At 34.4% G+C, this 22,195-nt stretch overlaps 1 protein-coding gene across 1 annotated transcript in view; it reads right to left on the reverse strand.

Moving 5' to 3' along the window:
* The window catches only part of PKN2 (protein kinase N2), a 154,328-nt gene that overhangs the window by 87,748 nt on the left and 44,385 nt on the right, over positions 1-22,195 (reverse strand). Inside the window, exons 3-6 of the mRNA XM_060139618.1 lie at positions 10,308-10,462; positions 3,287-3,404; positions 2,792-2,937; positions 2,488-2,701 (exon numbers count right to left, since the gene is read on the reverse strand). Of these exons, the coding sequence (XP_059995601.1) occupies positions 2,488-2,701; positions 2,792-2,937; positions 3,287-3,404; positions 10,308-10,462 (633 nt within the window). The remainder of the gene's footprint in view (positions 1-2,487; positions 2,702-2,791; positions 2,938-3,286; positions 3,405-10,307; positions 10,463-22,195) is intronic.

Consider the following 22,195-nt stretch of genomic DNA (forward strand, 5'->3'; position numbering starts at 1 on the left):
GAAAATGGACTTGATGACATAGGGTGGGAGGGCAAAGCTGGGATGAAGTGAGAGTAGCATCAACATATATACACTACCGGATGTAAAATAGTTGGCTGGTGGGAAGCAGCAGCATAGCACAGGGAGATTGACTCAGTGGTTTGCAATGACCTAGACAGGTGGAATAGGGAGGATGGGAGGGAGGCTCAAGAGGGAGGGGATATGGGGACACATGTATGCATATGGCTGATTCACTTTGTTGTGCAAAAGAAACTAACACGGTATTGTGAAGCAATTATACTCCAATAAAGATTTGAAACACACACACACACACACACACACACACACACACACACACACAGAAAAGGAAACAAGGAGAGAATAAAAAAGGTAAACTAGAAAAAGTCAATCAAACACAAAAGAAAGCAAAAGAATTCAGGAAAATAAAGATTAAGACTTACAGAAAACAATTAGCAAAACGGCCAATGTAAGCTTCTTTGTTCTATAATAATGAATTTGGCTGGTTTATTTCCCTGGTTCTTAAGAGGGAGCTTTTAAACCCTTGCAATTTCCCTAGTAATAGCAGCATCTTTCTTATTCACGGTGGACTCCTCAGACCACATGTGGGTTTATGCTAACAAAGTGACTCTCGGTAGGCCCATACACAGTTCCAGAATGGGCGCTGGCTATACCATAAAGACCAACTACATAGTTAGAGGGCTCATGCTTTGAGCCACATATCAACCTGACCTTTGGTCTTTCAGAAAAAGGTTGGGGGCTGGAGATTGACTTCAATCAAAGTGGCCAATGATTCAATCACTCCTATGTAATAAAGCCACAAAAAAAATTCTGAATACTCACAGCTAAAGTAAGACTCTTGGCTGGGGACACAAATTGATGTTCTCAGAGGGTGCTGCATGCTGAAAGCAAGGAAACTTTAGGTACCCTGCCAGATCTCTCCCTAAGTGTCTCTTCTTTGGTCCTAATTTGTAGCCTTTGTAAGAAAACTGTAACTGTAAATACAGAGCTTTCCTGAGTTCTGTGAGTTGTTCTATGGAATTACTGAGCATGAGGTGGTAGTAGGAACCCCTGAGTTTGCAGCCAGTTGGTCAGAAGTGTGAGTGTCTGGGGAAACTCCAACCTGGCAGCTTGTGTCTGAAACGAGGACAGTCTTGTGGGGGACTGTGCCATGAACCTATGAAATTTGACCTAACTCTGGGGAGTCAGCATCAGAATTGCTTTACACTTTATCAGTAATTATCTTAAACACATATGGATTAAACGGCTCAAATTAAAGGCAGAGAATGGCAGAATGGATTAAAATACATAAATAAACCCAAACTATGATCCAATTATATGCTGTCCAAAAGAGACTCATTTTAGATCCAAAGACACAATCAACTGAATGAGAATGAATAGAAAAAGATATTCATGTAAACAGTAACCAAAAGAGAGCTGGAGTGGGTACTCTAACGTCAGACAAAATACTTTAAATCCAAAATTGTTACAGGAGAAAAAGGATATTATATTTTGATAAAATAGTCAATACATTTAGAAGATATAAAAATTATAAACATATATGCACTTAACAGAGCCTGAAAATATATGAAGCTAAAATTGACATAGCTGAAAGGAGAAATAGGAAAGTCTACAAAAATAGTTGGAAACTTCGCTACCTCACTGTCAATAATGGACCTAGTAGGATGGCAATAATAAAAAAAAAAAAGGGGGGAAATAACAAGTGTTGTTGAGGATGTGGAGAAATTGGAACCCCTGTCAATGTGAAATGATGCAGCCCCCATGGACAACAGTTTGATGGTCCCTCAAAAACATAAACATAAAATTACCATATGACCTAGTAATTATACATCTAGGTATATACCCTAAATAACTGAAAACAGGTGTTCAAACAAAAACCTGCACACAAATATTCATAGAAACACTATTCACAGTAGTCAAAAGGTAGAAACGACCCAAATGTCCATCCAACAGATAAATAAAACCAGATATATACCTGTAAAACAGAATATTACTTAGCCATAAAAAGGAATGAAATATTGATACATATTACAAGAAGAAAGAACCTTGAACAGTACAGAAAGTGAAAGAAGTCAGACACAGAAAGCCACAAATTATATAACTCCATTTATAGGAAACATCTATAATAGACAAATCTATAGAAACAGAAAGCCAATAGTGATTGCTAGGGGTTGAAGGGAAAGGAGGAATCGGGAATGACTACTTAATGGGTACTGAGTTTCCTTCTGGGGTGATGAAAATACCCTGGACTAGAAACTGGTTATAGTTATACAACAGCTTGGATATACTAAATGCCTATGAGTTGTGTATTTTAAAATGGTTAAAATAATAAATTTTGTTATGCGTATCTTACCACAATATTTAAAAATTCTGTAAACACATTTTTATTCATTTATTAAACCAGAACCAGATGTAGATTAAAAATGCACGAAAAATAAAAAAAAAATCAGGATGATATATGCTACGTACCTGTTAGTGCTGCTGGTTTGGATAGGGTACTGTATTGGTTTTGTGTAGATATCATACTTTGACGTGGACTTAGTGTTGGTGATGCAACAAGTGAAAGTTCCTCAATAATAATACTGCTTTTGGGATGATTTTTGGGAAGTTCATTTAATCTTTGCTCTAATGAATACTTCAAAAGGTCCAACTTCTGACTTGATTCATTAAATCTTGCTTGAGCCTTAAACAGGGAAAAGACAATGGTGTCATTTAAATAGTTATATTCTTTGACTAACATATTTATTAAGTTAAAATTTTTATTTAAAATTACTTCTGAAAGTGCTTTTCTGTCTGTTACTTTTCCTGAGCCAAGTAATTTCATTACATTCTTTGCACCTTCTGCTACTGCAAACTCTATCCTAAAATGATGCCTTAATTCTTCCATCCGAAGTTCAAGAGGACTTATGACAGGTTTGGCTAGAGGGGGACAAAAAAAAAAACAAACTTAATTGAACCATTTGTTTGACTTTCTAATACGTAGGGATTAAAACTCAAGAAAAAGAAATAAGTTCTTACAACATTAAAAGTTAGTTCTTAAAAGTCAATAAACACTGAAGTAATACTTAATAGACACAATGTTAAAATACAGTCTTTCATCTTAGCCATCAAAACTCAAAGATAAAAACTCAAAGATAAAAACTCAAGATAAAAACTCAAGAATGCCTCCTCCTCCTTAATTTTGAACCACCACTTCTTTCCTTAAAATTTATTTAGCACTATACATGCCCATAATAATAAGAATGACAATTTATCTCTGTTCCATCACCATTATCAAAAGCCAATTCATTGGTCTGGACTGCCTGAAGAATCTGCATTCGTATCACTTCTATTTTTGTCTTGCTGTCTTGGAGCAGCTGTTGAGCTGTGCCATGGAGTTTCCGATCCTATTAAGAATAAGTTTGAGAAGGTAAGCAGCTACAGAGACAAATAAACCATTTTTATAACTTCTTAAGTAAGATCAAATGACATCAGCAAGTGAAAAACAAGGGTCAAAAGAATACTGTGAGCACTATAATATATATACTTGGGGTAGATACATTTATTTTGAAAGGCATCAAACTGATAGGGTGAAAAATAAGAAAAACAACTCCATTAGTTAAAAGTTAGGGAGTAAGTTATAGTGAATAAACTTCTATCATGTCTAAAGACTTCAAGAAAGGTCCTGATATAAGTGAAATAATGTTACTGTCCTACCTCCCAGTTTAGTTCCAGTAATACTGAATCACAAAAAACTTACCATTTAATGACCCAACCCAAAGATGTCCATGTGGCAATCCCCAGAACCTTGTGAATGTTACTTTACATGTGAAAGGGAAATTAAGATAGCAGATGGAACTGAGGTTGTTAATCACCCAACCTCAAAATACAGAGGTTATCCTGGATTATCCAGATGGACCCAATGTAATCATAAGGGTCCTTAAATGTAGAAGAGGAAGGCAGAAGAGGAGGTCACATGAGAAGAACCGGAGCCACTGTTTCTGGCTTCAAAGACAGAGGAAGAGGGCCACGAGCTAAGGAATATGGGCAGCCTCTAGAAGATGGAAAGGGTAAGGAAACAAATTTTCTCCTATGCCCTCCAGAATGTGAAATCCATTTTGGACTTCTCAATTATGAAACTGTAATGTAATAAATTTGTGTTGTTTTAAGCCACTAAATTTTTGATAATTTGATACAGCAACCACAGAAAACTAACAGAATTTTTTTCAAACGTTTCATGAGAAAAGTAACAGAAGTTAATGCCATCTCCTACTTAGTTATATTAGTTGTCAAAGTCTAGTAGGCTTCAATCCACAAAAAAGAAATGATAAAACTAAGCATCAAGTTAGGAAGCACTTATTCACAAGAAAGACCAATATTTGCATATTATTTAAGCATCTCTACTTTTATCACTGAGGCAGTCAGTATTAATCTGGAAATAAAATAGCATACAATCAACCTATATTCTCCAGAAGACTCAAAACTACTAGCTAAGAGACAAGCATCAGATGTGCAGCATCATATCAATAAATCAAACACACACAGTACATCATGACACTGAATTAAGGGGAGGATGGAGATACTTGTGATGGGAGAGACAATACATACGAGAAAAAAATAGTGAGCTGAAATATATCACATTAAACACCAATACAACACATTAAAAAAGTGAGCTGATATATATCACATTAAACACCAATATAACTAGTTAAACACGTTATATACAGTGGAGGAAAAGCAATTAGCAAACTTATGAATTTTTCTTTCATTTCTCTCCTGTTCCCATGGTCACTCATTTAGGAGAGAGTTTCTGGTCAGATTTTGTTCTTTATTAAATAAAATATTTGGATTTCACATTGAGTTGGGCTTAAATAGTTTACTAAGTCCCTTAAATATTCATTTACAACATGAAGCACACACACACACTATACTTTTTTAAAATTATGCTTTACCATTAAGAACATTAGCTTGAATCTGGTGTTTGTCTATGACTCATTAGATATGCTTTTATGAATATACCTATTAACCTTCCAAATTTAAAATAAAAATACTTTTTAATTCCTCTTGTTATCCAGTATCAGGAACATCAAACTGAAGATATGAAATAACTTTTCTATTTCTCTAAGACCAGATTAGAGTAAGAGAAAAAGTTAGTATTTCAAATTTAATGGGACAAATTTAATGGGACAAATAGGTTTCTTGAAGAAACTATGTAAGCAGGGATACCATTCTCTAAAATACAGAGCTTCTGTAAGCATTAGATAAAACTAAAATTATATTGCCTAGCATATGATTGGCATTAAAATGTTCTCTTTTAGAGGAATAAAAATAATGATTAATTATAGGATCTCAATGAAGTTCTAATGTAAAAGTATAAATATTTATATATGCTTTTCAATTAAGCTACTCCTTTTATTATTTTATCACTATGCGAAAAGACAGTAGTTCTGTCATTTACTTCTTTAGAAATGCCCTTCTTAACTATTTCAATTCAACGTGCAAGGAAAAGCATTTGTATTTCATTTTAAAAAGTAAATGATTTTTCCCACACATATTTCTGGAAGATGTACATAGATGTCAAAGTATGATAAAGGTTTTTAAAACTGACATTGGATATTACCTATCACAGGCAATTTACAGTTACTACATGTCAGTCTTATGCTTTCCAGCATTCAATGAATTTTTATTGTCAGTTTTATGTTTTCAGGCATTCAATGGATTTTTGTGTTGCGCACCTAATATGTTGAAGAGGAAAGCTAGATCCAAAGCATATGAACTGGTTTATATATTAGAGAAATACTGGCTTTTATGCTAAAACTATGAGAAGATTTTTACATATATAGGTTGAACCATATGAACATGCCAATATGATTCTAAACTAAAAAAACAGCAATTTCATATGGTTCAAACTAACAGACTAGATCAAGTCGTTAACTATTAGTAATTAGCATACTACATTCTACAAGTAATTATATTTCAAATGTACAATATTTTACAATTATAAATAAAAATCAAGTACATTTTATATTTTCAAATTATACTTTTTTACTTTATAAAAAATAACTTTTTGTTTTAAAAGTCATAGTGTGATATTATAAATAATAAACTACACTATACACACAGCTTTCAGAAATAAATAAACCAATTATCTTTATTTTTCCATTACATATTTATGGCTTACTTTGCATGAATTAAATGTTGCCACATCCAGTAAAAATACAAAGATTAATCAGTTAGAATGCTACCCTATAAAACTTATAGTTTGAAGAGATACAGATATTATTATATGTAACAGAATGTTAAAAGTAGTCACAGAAAAATTCACAGGAAGATGGGATCAGTTTTAGTGGACGGAATCCAGAAAAATTTTGTGAGCTTTTAATATAGGTTAAGACTGGAATATGTCAATTTTGGAAGATCTGAGAAAGGGAGGCCTAGATAGATGGTCCAGTACTTTCAAATGAGGAAAAAGAAAAGACTTGGAAGCATTTAAAAAAAGAAAAAAAAAAGTGATAGAGGCTAGAAAGAACCCCAGATATTAATAAATAGCTTAGTTTGTCATATGAATATATGAACAGGAAACATTTCTTCAGCATGTCTTATCAACTCCTCAGAGATTATTCTGAAAACCAGTGGTGCTACTTAGCCATGAAATTTACATTCTAATGTTGAAAATAGATGATAAAGAAATTGATTGTTATTTCAGGTAGTGGTAATGCAGTGGTAATGCAGATAAGGAAAGACATGGGTTGCTATTTTACATAGGATAGTAATGAAGAGCTTGCTGAAGTGGCAGCATCTGAGTAGAGATTGTAATGAAGTGAGAGAGAAAGTCATGAAAGTACTTGGGAGAAGAGCTATCTAGGCAGAGACAGTAAATGCAAAGGCCCTGAGGTAAAAGTGTCCTTGGTATGTCCAAAAGATAGCAAAGTAGTCAATATGGCTAGAGGGTAATGAGAGAGAATGAAAGAGTTTTGGAAGATAAGATTGGAAGGTAGCCAGGGGTAAATCATGTATGAACTTGCAGAATCACAGTAAGGACTCTGGATTTTGTTCTAAAATAGCTAGAAAGCCACTGGAGGGTTTTGAACAAGCATGTGAAAATATCTGACTTAACTTTTGAAAAGACAACTTTGGCTATAAAATGTTCAGGGGTAATAATTTTATCATACAGAATCCAATAACCAGAGTTCTGAAGAGGACTATCTACTGCCAAGCTGAGTTAATCATACCTATCACTAAATTTGCTCCCCATTATGAATTACCTATCATTGTGAAGGGTACCACCATTCATCAGTCTGTTCACATAACCAATCTAAGAACCATCTTCAATTCTTCCTTCTTCCTCATATCCAGACACCACACATTTATTCTACCAAAACTGCTTGACTCTCTCTTCTTTGCTTTCATTGCTGTTACAAAAGGCATTAAGCATGTTTAACCTGGACTACCACAGAAGCCTCCTTAAACTTGCTGCCTGTAGACTTGACCCTCTCTAATTAATTCTTCAAGTCTGAGGAAGATGGATGTGAACTTTCTAAACTGTAAATCTGATCGTGTATTTTCTTTGCTAAAAGTCTTTCAGCAACTCCCTACACCTTCTAAGATAGAATCTCAACTGCTTAATTTTGTACAAAGTACTTTATAATCTGGTTTGTCTTTCATTATGCTACACCTCTCACTATACTTCATGTGCTTAAAGCTCTTCTGGTGGGGAACAGAAAAAGTCCTGTTGGATTCATCTGAAGGACTTTTCCCAAATAAAAGGTGTCTTTCTGCAGATTCAGATGTTACCCCAGTAGGGCATGGCCTTTCATTGAAAATAACTGCTAGAGTTGATGACTGTTACCATTAGAAGTGCATCCTACCTACCCTCAGGTATGTCAGATAAGAAATTGCCATACGAAAGCACATCCTTAGAGCAAGCCACTCTATCCCACAGTTCCTTACCCTGTATATACTGGGCTTACCCACATCACTATCCCTAGAAAGTAATTCCTTCTTAAACTCTGAATCATCCTTCAAGTCTTATACTAAGACTTTAATTATTTCTTCTGATAGTTAAGTGATTCTTCTCCACTGTGCTTCTAAGTAACTTGAACATACCACTATTATATATTGTAGTTATTTATACATGAGATCTGCTTTTTAGGTAGTGTGTCTCTTGAAAGCAGGATATTATCTGTTGAGTACCTACTACGTATAAGACACTACTTTTATAATATTCATACTCCAGAGCCCAACATAATAGTTATCAAACTGTTAACTACGTAATGACTAAATTAATATTCTACATAACTTCAATGTACAACTTTCCCTATTCTCATAAAGATATACTTTGATCCTATGAGAAGTTTAAAGATGAGAAATGAAACAGTTACCACCAAATCTCGACAAGAATAACTGGCAGGCCTACCTCAGAGACTATAGCAGCTGTTAATATGCTCTGGACCTCCACTTGACCCCTTCTCAAATTAATGGATCTCCTAATTAAAAATAAAAGGCTACTGGAACTTATCTATTTGTTTTAGCAGGCTTACTAGTAGCCCTGTTTATTTTGGACTTGTGGTTATTGTAAGTTATCTATTTCCCTTTTAATACATCCATAAACCTGTTAAATTTGGGAAGTGGGGGTGTTGGTTACAGACCACTTTGAGAATACAGTGAAACCTATGGCCCTCTTATTCATCCATTTATCAATATACACACTCACTTTTCCTATAACTTCAAAGGATTCATGAACCTCTCAATCTAGTCCAGCAACCGTAGGTTAAAAAACCTTACTCCAGAGGTGTTTTAATTTTAAAACACTCAGCATAATATGGTGCATTCACAGTTCCAAGAACGCAGTATTTGCCTTAAAAAAAGAAAAAAAGCCCAAAGTAACATCTGATAAAAATGAAAAAAAAAAAACACCCCAAACTAAAGGTCAATATTAAAAACAATAGAAAAACCAACTCTACCATCCCATAATAAATGTTCAAAGTTATTGAAGTCCCATAATAAATGTTCAAAGTTAGTGAAGTAGTATACTATCAAGTATCGGATCATGTAAGTAATACATCAAGTAGGAATAAATACATTTCTCTAAAAATAATTTAGAAATTATTTTGAAATATGGCATACAATTGAACTAATTTTCATAAATAAGGTTAAAAAAATCTTATACATATACACATTTCTCTCTTTTCAGCATCTTCACAAATTTCATCTGAATGGGTACATAGGGTACTTGTCTCCAAGCAAAGATTCCTACTGTCTCCTCCACTCCCCCCAATTTCAAATTCTTCCTAAACTTAAAAAACAAAAAGAAATACCTAAAACTTTTATTCTGAAATTACTTAAGATCTATTAAAATATGGAAGAAACTGATTTGCAGAGGCAAAAATCTTTAAGATAAATGAGTTGAAAGTAGAATGGTGGATTTTATAATAAATCAACCTTTCTAAGACGTTTTGCAAATTATAAAACTATAGAACCTTAGATTGGAAAGGACCTTCATGTTAATCCGGTTCAGTTGTTCCTATCATTTTCTCTTCCACATTATATCTCAGAAAAAGGACACATTCCTATTAGTAACAAGTGTTCCCCGTAACACTGGTTTTTAATTAGGAGTTACATGCCCATACCAGATTCCCTGAGAACCCAAAGATCTAGTCCAAACAATCATTAATGACAGAACGTCTTCTCTTTTCATTTGTCCTTTCTTAAAGATCTGTATGTAGTGATGGAAAACTCATTATAGCCAAAACGTTTTTAAATAAATTTTTTGTTTTAGAATAATTTTAGATTTACAGAAAGTTGTAGTTTTCTGTGGAGAGTAGAGAGTTCCTGTGTACCCTTTACTCACAATTTTACTTAAAAATTTTTTATTGATTGATTTTGGTAGAAATAATTTTAAAAATAATATTTTAGAAATCTTTTGTTTCCAATTTGTTGTATTGTCAATACACAGATTTGGAGGCTAAAATGATCTCAGAAATCCTAATACAGCGTTTAAACAGCAAAATCATGAAAAGCAGAAAAACGCAAAAAATGTGGTACTAAATAGGCGATGAAAAGGATACTTGTTTACAGCATAAGAGCTTAAACAAGAAGAGTATCATCTTGTTCAACATAAGCTGTGAACGTTCACATCAGATAACTCAAACTTTTTACCCCTCTGTGCATTGCCCACAAATGACTGTGAAAGTACCACAAGTACTGATGTTGGGTTTCAAATAAATTTTATCAGGTAGGTTAATTCACACATGTGGAATCGGTGAATAACAAGGGTTGACTGTATACACACATTTATTTACTGTACTTACCTTTGAAGATCCATTTGAATACATCTGTATCATATTCTCTGCACCTTGCTTTACTTTAAGTTCTATATCCAATTGTTTTTGTAAGGCCATCAGTCTATTATTGCTGGTGGAACAACGAGGGTCACTACTGGGAGTATCTGGAGTCCTTGGGCAATCTGTAAGTTAAATAGTATATTAAAAATTATTTACTAGGACCAACTGCTGCTTAAAATTGGAAGTTAATATTTTCAAAGAATTACAAGGTTTGAGATGAGCTTTAAGTCACTTAAATGGAATCTCCTTATGCTTACAGAAAATACAAGAATTCAAGTCAAGAAAATATTCAAGTAGAGTTGTAGAACTATCTGCCAGGGATACTGCAGAAGTGACTACATTGAGTCTGAAGCTGAGTTAGATCATTGTCCAAAGTTTTTCTAACACAATTTCTTTAAAATTAAATCAAATCAATTTGACTAGCGTATTTAAGAATTAAACTAAATTCCCTACTTATTACCTGATTGATTAGAGAACAAAGCATACTCAAAATTATACAAATTATACTAAAATAATTACCTATAAATAGGACTAAGGGTACTTCAAATATAATGCTAGCATTAATGAAAATAATCTAAGTGTATGCATAAAAGTCTTCACATTTTGCTTTCTACTATGATGGTAGGGGGTGTAGTCCACTGCTTTTCATAAAGCATACCATGGTGCTTCTATTTTGAAACAAAAACAAAAACTTCAAAATAGAACACTATTCTCAGTAATTCATTAGTGTTGAAACACATCTAATAATTCTACCACATAACTAAATTTCTTCATATTGAAGTTATTTTGTGTTTTATCCACACCAGGTCTCTAGATTAAAAAAATAAATAAATAAATAAAGCTACAAGACTAGGGTAATAGACCTGGTTTAGTTATAAGTAGCTTGGTAATCACCAGAAAACTGCTTAAACTGCAAGTCATTTAACCTTTGTGCTTCAGGGTTCCCTTCTCTCTCTAATAAAAGATGGTGTGACTAACCAATTTTAATAAATATGTTTCATATTTGGTTTTATACTTCTTTAAAAAAAAGTCACTAGTTCAAAAACATTTGAACATAATTTGTTAATTAACTTACAAAAATACAGATGCTATGTTAGATACTGATATAAAATAATATTATTTTATCATTTACATACTACTTTACAAGGTCTAAGTCCTGATCTAAGGGCTTTATTGACTCATTAATCCTCATAACAACCCTGAAACAAGTATTACACCTATATTACTGAAAAGAAAACTAGAGCACAGGGAAGTTAAGAAACTTGCCCAAAGTCATACAGGTAGTAAGTCAGTTCTGTTCCAAAGTCTAGCTTAATAACTGCTGTGCTATGCTGCCTCTTTGCCATTTAAAAGCCTTGTAAACAGCTATACTAAACACTGTGTGTATGTGTGTATACTTACATATATAACAGTATAATTATACACACACACAAATGTGTATGTATGCATATTAATCCTTAAAATAACATTTTGAGACAGATATTATCCACACTTTACATATCAGGAAGTTACAGTTATTAACTAGGATTCAAATTCAAGAAAGGTTTCTATTGCTACTGAATTCCCAAATTACAAATGAGCTGCTCCAAAAGTTGATTTTTATAAGTTGACATATGCTTAAAGAAAACTACTATAAAAGGTAGACAAGCTTTCAGATCAGGCACACAAAAGAACTACTTAACATATTGCTATGGTCGGAATGTTTGTGTACCCCCAAAATTCATACATTGAAGCTCTTACGTGAGGATACTTGGAGGTGAGGCCTTTGGGAGGTAATTAGGTCATAAGGGCAGTCTCCCTGTTATGTAAGGATATGGTGAGAAGACACTGTCTACACACCAGGAAGAGGGCCATCACCATAACTCTGACCATGTTGGCACCTTAATCTCAGAGTTCTCAGCCTCCAGAACTATGAGAAATAAATTTCTGTTGTTTAAGCCATCTGTCTATGGTATTTTGTTAAAGCAGCCTAAACTAAGACATAAATAAATACACACACACTCTCTCTCTCTCTCTTTCTCTCTCTACTGGCTGTGCCTAAGTCTGAATCTCAGTTTTGGCACTGAGATTTAGTACAAACCATGTGATATGGGATAAATTACTTAACAGCTCTGTGCCTCATTTTTCTCATCTGTTAAATAGTGAAAATAACATCTACCTCACAGGATTATTGTGACTAAATAATTTATGTATAAAGAGGTTAGAAAAGGCCATGGTGCATAGTAAATATCCAGTAAACAGTAACTAGTACTAGTCAGTGTACAAGTGTCAAGTATATCTCTGTTGAGTCCATAAATGAAGTGCACATTTATAGCAATGACTGAAAAGTGCATTCAGATCTGTGAACAGATAGGTTTTCTCCCCCACTTCCTGCTTTTTTTTTTTAACATAAATGATACAAGACTCTTGGAAGAAACTGAAATTATACAAAATTTGGTACATAAAGTTAATTTATAGCAAGCACATTTTTAAAAAGAACTGGAATGCATTCAGAGTAGAAGGACCTCAGCTGAGAAAAGTATGGAAATTTGTTGTCTGTAAAATACTTGATGGTGTTTAGCCTAGGGTAAGAGAAATGATTCTTGCCTAAACATTTAAACAACTGTCCATAAAAGAAGCTGTCTTCTTACTATCTCCTCACAGGGCAGAGAATTAGAACCAAAGGGTAAATGTAGTGAGTGCAAAAATTTCATCCCAGGACAAAGAGAAATTCCTTATAAAGTTAAATGGTTTACCTTAAAAAATGTAATAAAATCCCTTGTCTCTGGAAGCATTTATATAGAAGCTAGATTACAAACCATTGAAGATACTATATAAGAAATTCTTGCACATTAAAGAAGGTTGTCCAAGACACTGAAATACCCACTGATTCTATCGGTCTGTGAATTCGTAATAATATTATAATATCTAACACTGTTTTCATGGAAAAGTATACTTTCAGTTTTAATAAGAATTTTAAGAACATAAGAAATAACACAACGGTTAAGAGTCTGGGCTCTTGAGGTCAGAATGTCTGGGTTAAAATCCTGTGATTGTTACTTATTCGTGTGATCTTGATCAGATACTTACTTAATATGTGTTATAGTTATCTAACCACAAATTTGGGGTTACTGTGAAGATAAATCCTGTACAGTGCTTAGACTAAAGTGTAGGGCTCAATAAAATTACATGTCAGGGCTCAGTTAAGCAGCTATTTCTGCCATCTAATCTTCAAAGGAACTAACAATGGTTTGTAGTATAACCTTATTTTAGAAATAAGAAAGCAAACTCAGAGAGGTTAAGTAATTTGCAACGGTCACAAAAGTATATGCCAAGCCAGAAATTTAACTTGAGAAATGTCTTGTTTTATAAAGACCACTTTTTACTCATTTAGAGATTAGAGAAACACTTTGCTGTCTTCCTTAGATTTCACCTATTTTCCCTTTCAAACTATTTTTCTTCCTTCCATTTTTTTTTAATTTTTAAAAATTTTAATACAATTTTTAAAGGTTACTTTCCATTTACAGTTATTACAAAATACTGGCTATTACTGGTGTTGTACAATACATCCTTGAGTCTTACACCAACAGTTTGTACCTTCCACTCCCCCACACCTATATTGTCTCTCCCACCTTCCCTCTCCTCACTGGTAACCACTAGTTTATTCTCTGTATCAGTGAGTCTACTTCTTTTATGTTATATTCACTTATCATATTTTTTAGATTCCACATATAAGCAATATCATACAGTATTTATCTTTCTGTCTGACTTACTTCACTTAGCATAATGCCCTCCAAATCCATCCATGTTGCTGCAAGTGGCAAAATTCTGTTGGCCATTTTTATGACTAAGTAGTATTCCATCATATGTATATATATATATATATCACAGCTTCTTTATCCATTTATCTGTGGATAGACACTTAGGTTGTAGCCATACTTTGGCTATTGTAAACAATGCTGCTATGAACATTGGGGTGCATTCATCTTTTTGGTGTTTTTGTTTTTTTCAGATATATACCCAGGAGTGGAATTACTGGTTCATATGTATTTCTATTTTTAGTTTTTTGAGAAACCTCCATACAGTTTGCACCAATTTACATTCCCACCAACAGTGTATAAGGCTTCCCTTTTCTCTACCTCCTCGCCAACATTTGTTTTTTGTAACTTTTTGATGATAGCCATTCTGACAGCTGTAAGGTGATACCTCTTTGTGATTTTGGTTTGCATTTCCCTGATGATTAGCAATGTTGAGCATCTTTTCATACGCCTGTTGGCCATCTGTATTTTCTCTTTGGTAAAATGTCTATTCAGTTCTTCTGCCCATTATTTATTTATTTATTTATTTTTAATGTTGAGTTGCATGAGCTGTTTACATATATTGGGTATGAATCCTTCATTGGGTCATATCATTCGCAAATATTTTCTCCCATTCAGTAGGTTGTCTTTTCGTTTTGTCAATGGTTTCCTTTGCTGTGCAAAAGCTTTTTAGTTAGGCTCCATTTGTTTAATTTTGCTTTTATTTCCTTTATTTTAGGAGAAGGATCCAAAAAATAACTGCTGTGATTTATGTCAAAGTGTTCTGCCTCTGTTTTCTTGTAGGAGTTTTAAGGTTTTTGGATTTACATTTAGGCCTTTAATCCATTTGGAGTTTATTTTTGTATATGGCGTTAGAGAACATCCTAATTTCATTCTTTTGCATGTAGCTGTCCGGTTTTTCCAGCACCACTTATTGAAGAGACTGTCTTTTCCCCATTGTATATTCTTGCCTCCTTTGTCATAGATTAAGTGACCGTAAGTTCATGGGTTTATTTCTGGGCTTTCTATCCTGTTCCCTTGATCTATTGTCTGTTTTTGTGCCAGTACCATACTGTTTTGATTACTGTAGCTTTGTGGTATAGTCCGAAGTCAGGGAGCTTGATCCCTCCAGCTCTGTTGTTCTTTGTCAAGATCGTTTTGGCTATTCGGGGTCTTTTGTGTTTCCATAATAAATTCTAAAATTATTTGTTCTAGCTCTGTGAAAAATGCTATTGGTATTTTGATAGGGATTGTACTGAATCTGTAGATTGCCTTGGCTAACATGGTCATTTTAACAATATTGATTCTTCCAATCCAAGAACACCGTGTATCTTTCTGTTTGTATCATCTTCAATTTCATTCAACAGTCTTTAGTTTTTGGAGTACAGTTCTTTTGCCTCCTTCGTTAGGTTTATTTGTAGATATTTAGTTCTTTTTGATGCAATAGTAAACAGATTGTTTCCTTAATTCTCCTTCTGATAGTTCACTGTGAATGTATAGAAATGCAACAGATCTCTCTGTATGTTAATTTTGTATCCTGCAACTTTACCAAATTCATTGATGAGCTCTAGTAGTTTTCTGGTGGCATCTTTAGGATTTTCTATGTATAGCACCATGTCAGCTGCAAAAAGTGAGTTTTGCTTCTTCCTTTCCAATTTGGATTCCTTTTTCTTTTTTTTCTCTGATTGCTATGGCTAGAACTTCCTAAAAATTATGTTGAATAAAAGTGGTAAGAATGGGCATTCCTGCCTTGTTCCTGATCTTGGAGGAAATGCTTTCAGCTTATCACTGTTGAGCATGATGTTAGCTGTGGGACTGTCATATATGGCCTTTATTATGTTTAAGTATGGTCCCTCTATCCTCATTTTCTGGAGAGTTTTTTTTATCATAATAGATGTTGAATTTTATCAAAAGCTTTTTCTGCATCTATTGAGATGATCATATGGGTTTTTTTTCGTTTTTTTTTTTTTTTTTTTTTGTGGTACGCAGGCCTCTCACCGCTGCGGATCACAGGCTCCGGACGTGCAGGCCCAGCGGCCACGGCCCACGGGCCCAGCTGCTCCATGGCACGCGGGACCCTCCCAGACCGGGTCACGAACCCGGGCCCCCCACATCGGCAGGCGGACCCCCAACCACTGAGCCACCAGTGAAGCCCCTGATCATATGGTTTTTATTCTTCAATTTGTTAATACTGTGTATCACACTGATTGATCTGTGGATATTGAAAAATCCTTGCATACCTAGGATAAATCCCACTTGATCATGGTGTATGATTCTTTTAATGTACTGTTAGATTTGGTTTGCTAGTATTTTGTTGAGAATTTTGGCATCTATGTTCATCAGTGATATTGGCCTGTAATTTTCTTTTTTCGTGATATCTTTGTCTTTGGAGGACATCCTAGGAAATTATAATTCTACAAAAATAACTCAAGAGATAACAATTACCTATAAAAATCAAGGTGCTACAAGGCACCTCAAATAAGTTATAGAGTCAGAAGATATTTGCAATCTTTAAGTACCTAAAATGGTGGGTTGACTAACTTAATACTCCATGTGCAATCTCCTTCTCTCTTGCTTAAATTAAGAGCAGGTTAAGGGGACAAAGAAAACAAAAAAACAAGATTTCTCAGACTTACTTGCATTTGGGGGATAGGGAGAAGGCAGTGAATGCATGGTGCATGTGACACAATCCCGGGACAGATATAAGTAGACATTTGTACCTTTGTGCTTCTGAGAATGTTTTTGCTTTTCTGAACAAAAGAGACTTATTAGGCTCTCATCATCCTGATGAAGTAAAGCTTGGATTTTAATAAGAGCCCAAGAAAAGGCCCAAGGACTCTTAGAAAGTAGGCAGTCAGATCAGGAAAAACATGATTAAAGACAGGAACCTAAAAAGTTGTCATCCATAACAGGTGAATTATTTGTTGACTTGCTTTTGGCTTGGGGTGACTGGCGGGGAGGGGAAATGGATATTCTTTAAAAAAAAAATTCTTACTGCTCTCATACAGGTTTGAGGCAGGAAATCATACTATCTATGTGCCCCCCCAAAAATTAATCATAAATTTTATTTTAATTGACCTCAGGTTGATAATGCTTTCAGGCATCTTACAGAAACAAATGCAAGTCCTCTTTGAAAGAAAGCACTTTAAATCCAGACCTAAAATAATTCCCACAGATAAAGTTCCAATGAAAATGGTCCCATAACTAGAAATCACAAAGTTCCGGCAGAAAAAAAATTCATCGTGAGTTAGAAAAAAACTACAGGAGTAGCACAGTAAAGATTTCATTTGTTGTCATAACCTCACACAAAATGTGAAAAAGTACATTTTATAGGTAAAATTAAATAGAAAGGCATCAAAAGAATGACGAAAACAAGAGACTATCAAAAATTACCAAGATTAACAAAACAGAACTTGTAGTAGTAAGTATATATATATATATATATATATATATATATATATATATAAAAAATACATACACAAAACAGAAATTAGAAATACAATATACTTGGTCAAGAGCAAACTGGACACATGGAAAGAATTAGAGAAATGGAGATAGACTTGAAGAAATTATCATGCATCTAACTGGAGTTCCAAAATGAAAGAGAAGAGGGAATACAAGACATGCAACATTCAACAAGATAGGCGCTAAGCACTTCCCACAATCAATGAAATACACAAATCTCAGATCCAGGAAGCCCAACATATCCCAAGCAGATCAAATGAAAAGAAATCTATACCATTCAGCAGAACACTGCAGAAAAAGAGTTTCTTAAAAACAGCTAGGGAGAAAAGGCAGAATATCTGCATAGTTTAACCATTAGATCAGTAACTGCCCCCTCAAAAACAACAGGGGAATCCAGAAGACATAAAATAATAGTTTCCAGGTACTGAGAGAAAATAAATGTCAACCTAGAATGATATACCCGTGGAAATATCTTTCTAAAGTCTACACCTTTAGGAAGAAAAAGAAACAAGATGAAGGAAGGCCTGAGAAGCATGAAGAAATGTTGAACAAAGAAAATGATAAACACGTGGGTAATTATAAACCAACAATGACTATATAAAACAATAATAATTAATGTAACTTGTGGAACTGAAGATAAAATGATAGAACTAGAATATGAACAATGACAGCACTTAGGTCAACTGGAGTTAGGTAGATTGAAATTAAAGTATTCTAAGTTTGTTATATGGTATGTAAAGAAGGTATACCATTCAGTCTAGTTGACAAACAGAAACCACACTAGATATTTTGAACAAAGGGAATTTAACGCAGGGAACTGGTTACATCATACATATTCAGGTATTGTGCAAAGGACTTGAGAAAAAAATTCCTTTCTCAAAGGGCTTAGAGTCAGGTACAACCTCTATGTACCTATATAAATGGGTATGTGTGTCTATTCATGCAACAGTGTATGTGTGTATATATGAACATTTTCAAATATACTGAGAAGATGATAGAATGGTATAGTGAGCACCCATAAACCCACCACCTAGATTTGCCAATCTACACACACACACACACACACACACACACACACACACACACACACACATACACACACACGTGTAGAAAGATAAAAAAAGAGCAAACATAAATGGTACGAAGAAAGATGGGAAAATTAGATTTGGGAGGAACAATTTCAATCAGAAATTGAAGTTACTAGCAGAGGCCAGATTATATGAAGGGCATCTCTGTAATGCTATTAATTTGTACTGTATTCTGTAGGGAATGGAGAGCCACTGAAAGGTTTAAAGCAAGAAAGTAACAGGATCAATTCTGAATACTAAGTAAAAAATATTGGTAGTAGTGTTTAGGTTGGATTAGAGAAATACTTAACTTGCAGGCTTTAGCAGTAAGGATGGAGAAGAGATACAGATTTGAGACCTATGTCAGAGGTAGAATCTATAGGGCTTGGTGACTTGACTTACACTGGACAGTGGAAGTAAAGAAAGACAGACATCTACAGTAGAAGTCAGATTTTAGTTACAGATTATAGGGGTCATGCCATTAACAGGACAGAAAACAAAAGGGAAAGATTTAGAGGCAGTGTCCCAGGAAGGAAGAGTTCAACTTTAAACATGGTAAGAGGCAAAGCCAACAGGATAATAATACCTATATTCAGGCAATATCCATAAGGTTATAAGGCTGTAAATTATGAGATGAAGCCCAGAAAATCCATTTTGGTTTGAAATACTACTTTGAAAGTCAGCAGAAAACACAACGTGGTTAAAATCTCCTCAGGGATGAGATTTTCCAAGGCTAGAATGATGAGTAAAAACTGAATTTGTTAGTAGTTTTCCCAACAATGTGTAGAGCAACAGATATGCTGTTTCTGGTATTTTGTATTTTCTCTAAATCCACAACTGAGCAGTTGGCTTCCAAAATGAGTTAAGAGTTCTAGAAAACAGGAGCAGTCCCGATCCTTAGAAGGCTCCTAAATAAGGTTTAGCCTTAAACTGGTTACTTCATTCTCGTGGAGGTTAGTAACGTAATTGACCTTGAATCTTTACTTCCTAGCCCCAGGAAAGCTTCCTCAGATTTTACTTACATCCAGAGGTTTCATGTTCAGAATTAGAAAAGCTTAAACGCCTCATACTTGACCTTTCCTCAAGCTATTAAAACCCTTGTTCACAAAACACCATAGAGAGAGCATATACAGTCTCTATTCTCTGTTTTATGAACGAGAAAAACAAGGCCTGGAGGGGTTGCAAGTGATATACAAACACATAACTATGTAACGATCCAGCTGGGATAAGACCTTGGATTATAGAAACTTTGTTCTTTAGTTTATACCCAGCTGATTCCCAATGCTCAATATTCATAAAGTGGTACCTGTACAGCCAGAATGTCTGTTTATGGAACAAGGCTATTTATTTCATTCACAAAAAAATAAGAGGAAATATAACTGAAGTAAATCTAGCCAAATCTAAATTAATAAAGGTAGTAGTATGAGTATGCTGACGCACTATCTTACTATTTAACTATCTCCACAAACGTCCATCTCTAAGTCTCGTAGTTACTGTTCACTGGTCAACATTTTGGTTTTCACTTAGTACTTACAAACAGATATTTTTTAAAAAAGCTGCTCCAGATTCTTGACATGTGTTACAATTATATTAACTGTTTATATTTCCCCCCAAATCCATCTTTCTTGTTTAAACAGATATGCTTACCTTATATAGTCATCTGGAAACTGCTCAGATTATAATAAATGCTCACTAATTATTAATGGATTCTTAAATCAGTTATTTTGTGTACTCAGGATGACCTATGTCAGATGTCACCAACTGAACTAATTTTGCTGAAATATTTTATAACTAACACAACTTTTGGTTAAGCTTTCTTAGTATTTTACAAAAATAGCACGGATAAGATTATGGGTTGTAGTGTTTTTATTTAAGGTAAAATAAGCAACCTAGGCATTAAAATTTCAGCACTGCCTATATATGTTACATTATATTTTTTAAAAAAAATTTATTTTATTGAAGTATAGTTGATTTACAGTGTTGTGCCTAAAACTGGCTTTTTACATAATGAAGATTTTTTCTTTTCTTTTTTATTGGAGTATAACTGCTTTACAATGTTGTGTTAGTTTCTGCCGTACAATGAAGTGAATCAGCTATATGTATATCTATATTCCCTCCCTCTTGGACCTCTCTGCCACTGCTCCCCCTCCCCCAGGCCACCCATCTAGGTTATCACACAGCACCAAGCTGAGTGCCCTGTGCTATACAGGTTTCCACTACCTATTTTACACATGGTAGTGTATATATGTCAATCATAATCTCCCAATTTGTCCCACACTCCCCTTCCCCCACCCCCCGTGTCCACATGTCTGTTCTCTACATCTACATCTCTATTCCCGCCCTGCAAATACATTCATCTGTACCATTTTGCTAGATTCCACAAATATGCATTAATATACGATATTTGTTTTTCTCTTTCTGGCTTACTTCACTCTGTATGACAGACTCTAGGTCCATCCACATCTCTACAAATGACCCAGTTTCGTTCCTTTTCATGGCTGAGTAATATTCCATTGTATATATGTACCACATCTTCTTTATCCATTCATCTGTCAATGGACATTTAGGTTGCTTCCATGTCATGGCTATTGTAAATAGTACTGCAATGAACATTGGGGTACATGTGTCCTTTTGAATTATGGTTTTCTTGGGGTATATGCCCAGTAGTGGGATTGCTGGGTCATATGGTAGTTCTATTTTTAGTTTTTTAAGGAAGCTCCATACTGTTCTCCATAGTGGCTGTATCAATTACATTCCCACCAGCAGTGCAAGAGGGTTCCCTTTCCTCCACACCCTCTCCAGCATTTATTGTTTGTAGCTTTTTTGATGATGGCCATTCTGACCGGTGTGAGGTGATACCTTGTTGTAGTTTTGATTTGCATCGCTCTAATAATTAGTGATATTGAGCATCTTTTCATGTGCCTCTTGGCCATCTGTATGTCTTCCTTGGTGAAATATCTGTTTAGGTCTTTTGCCCATTTTTTAATTGGGTTGTTTGTTTTTTTTGATATTGAGCTCCATGAGCTGTATATTTGGGAGATTAATCCTTTGTCAGTTGCTTCGTTTGCAAATATTTTCTCCCATTCTGAGGGTTGTCTTTTTGTTTTGTTTATGGTTTCCTTTGCTATGCAAAAGCTTTCAAGTTTAATTAGGTCCTATTTGTTTATTTTTGTTTTTAGTTTCATTACTCTAGGAGGTGGGTCAAAAAAGATCTTGCTGTGGTTTATGTCAAAGAGTGTTTTACTCTAAGAGTTTTACAGTGTCTGGTCTTACATTTAGGTCTTTAATCCATTTTGAGTTTATTTTTGTGTATGGTGTTAGGGAGTGTTCTAATTTCATTCTTTACATGTAGCTGTACAATTTTCCCAGCACCACTTATGGAAGAGGCTGTCTTTTCTCCATTGTATGTTCTTGCCTCCTTTGTCATAAATTAGGTGACCATATGTGTGTGGGTTAATCTACAGATTCAATGCAATCCCTACCAAACTAACAATGGCATTCTTCACAGAATCAGAAAAAATTTTACAATTTGTATGGAAACACAAAA

The sequence above is a fragment of the Lagenorhynchus albirostris genome, chromosome 2 (assembly GCF_949774975.1).
Source record: "Lagenorhynchus albirostris chromosome 2, mLagAlb1.1, whole genome shotgun sequence".
In the NCBI taxonomy this organism is placed as follows: Eukaryota; Metazoa; Chordata; class Mammalia; order Artiodactyla; family Delphinidae; genus Lagenorhynchus; species Lagenorhynchus albirostris.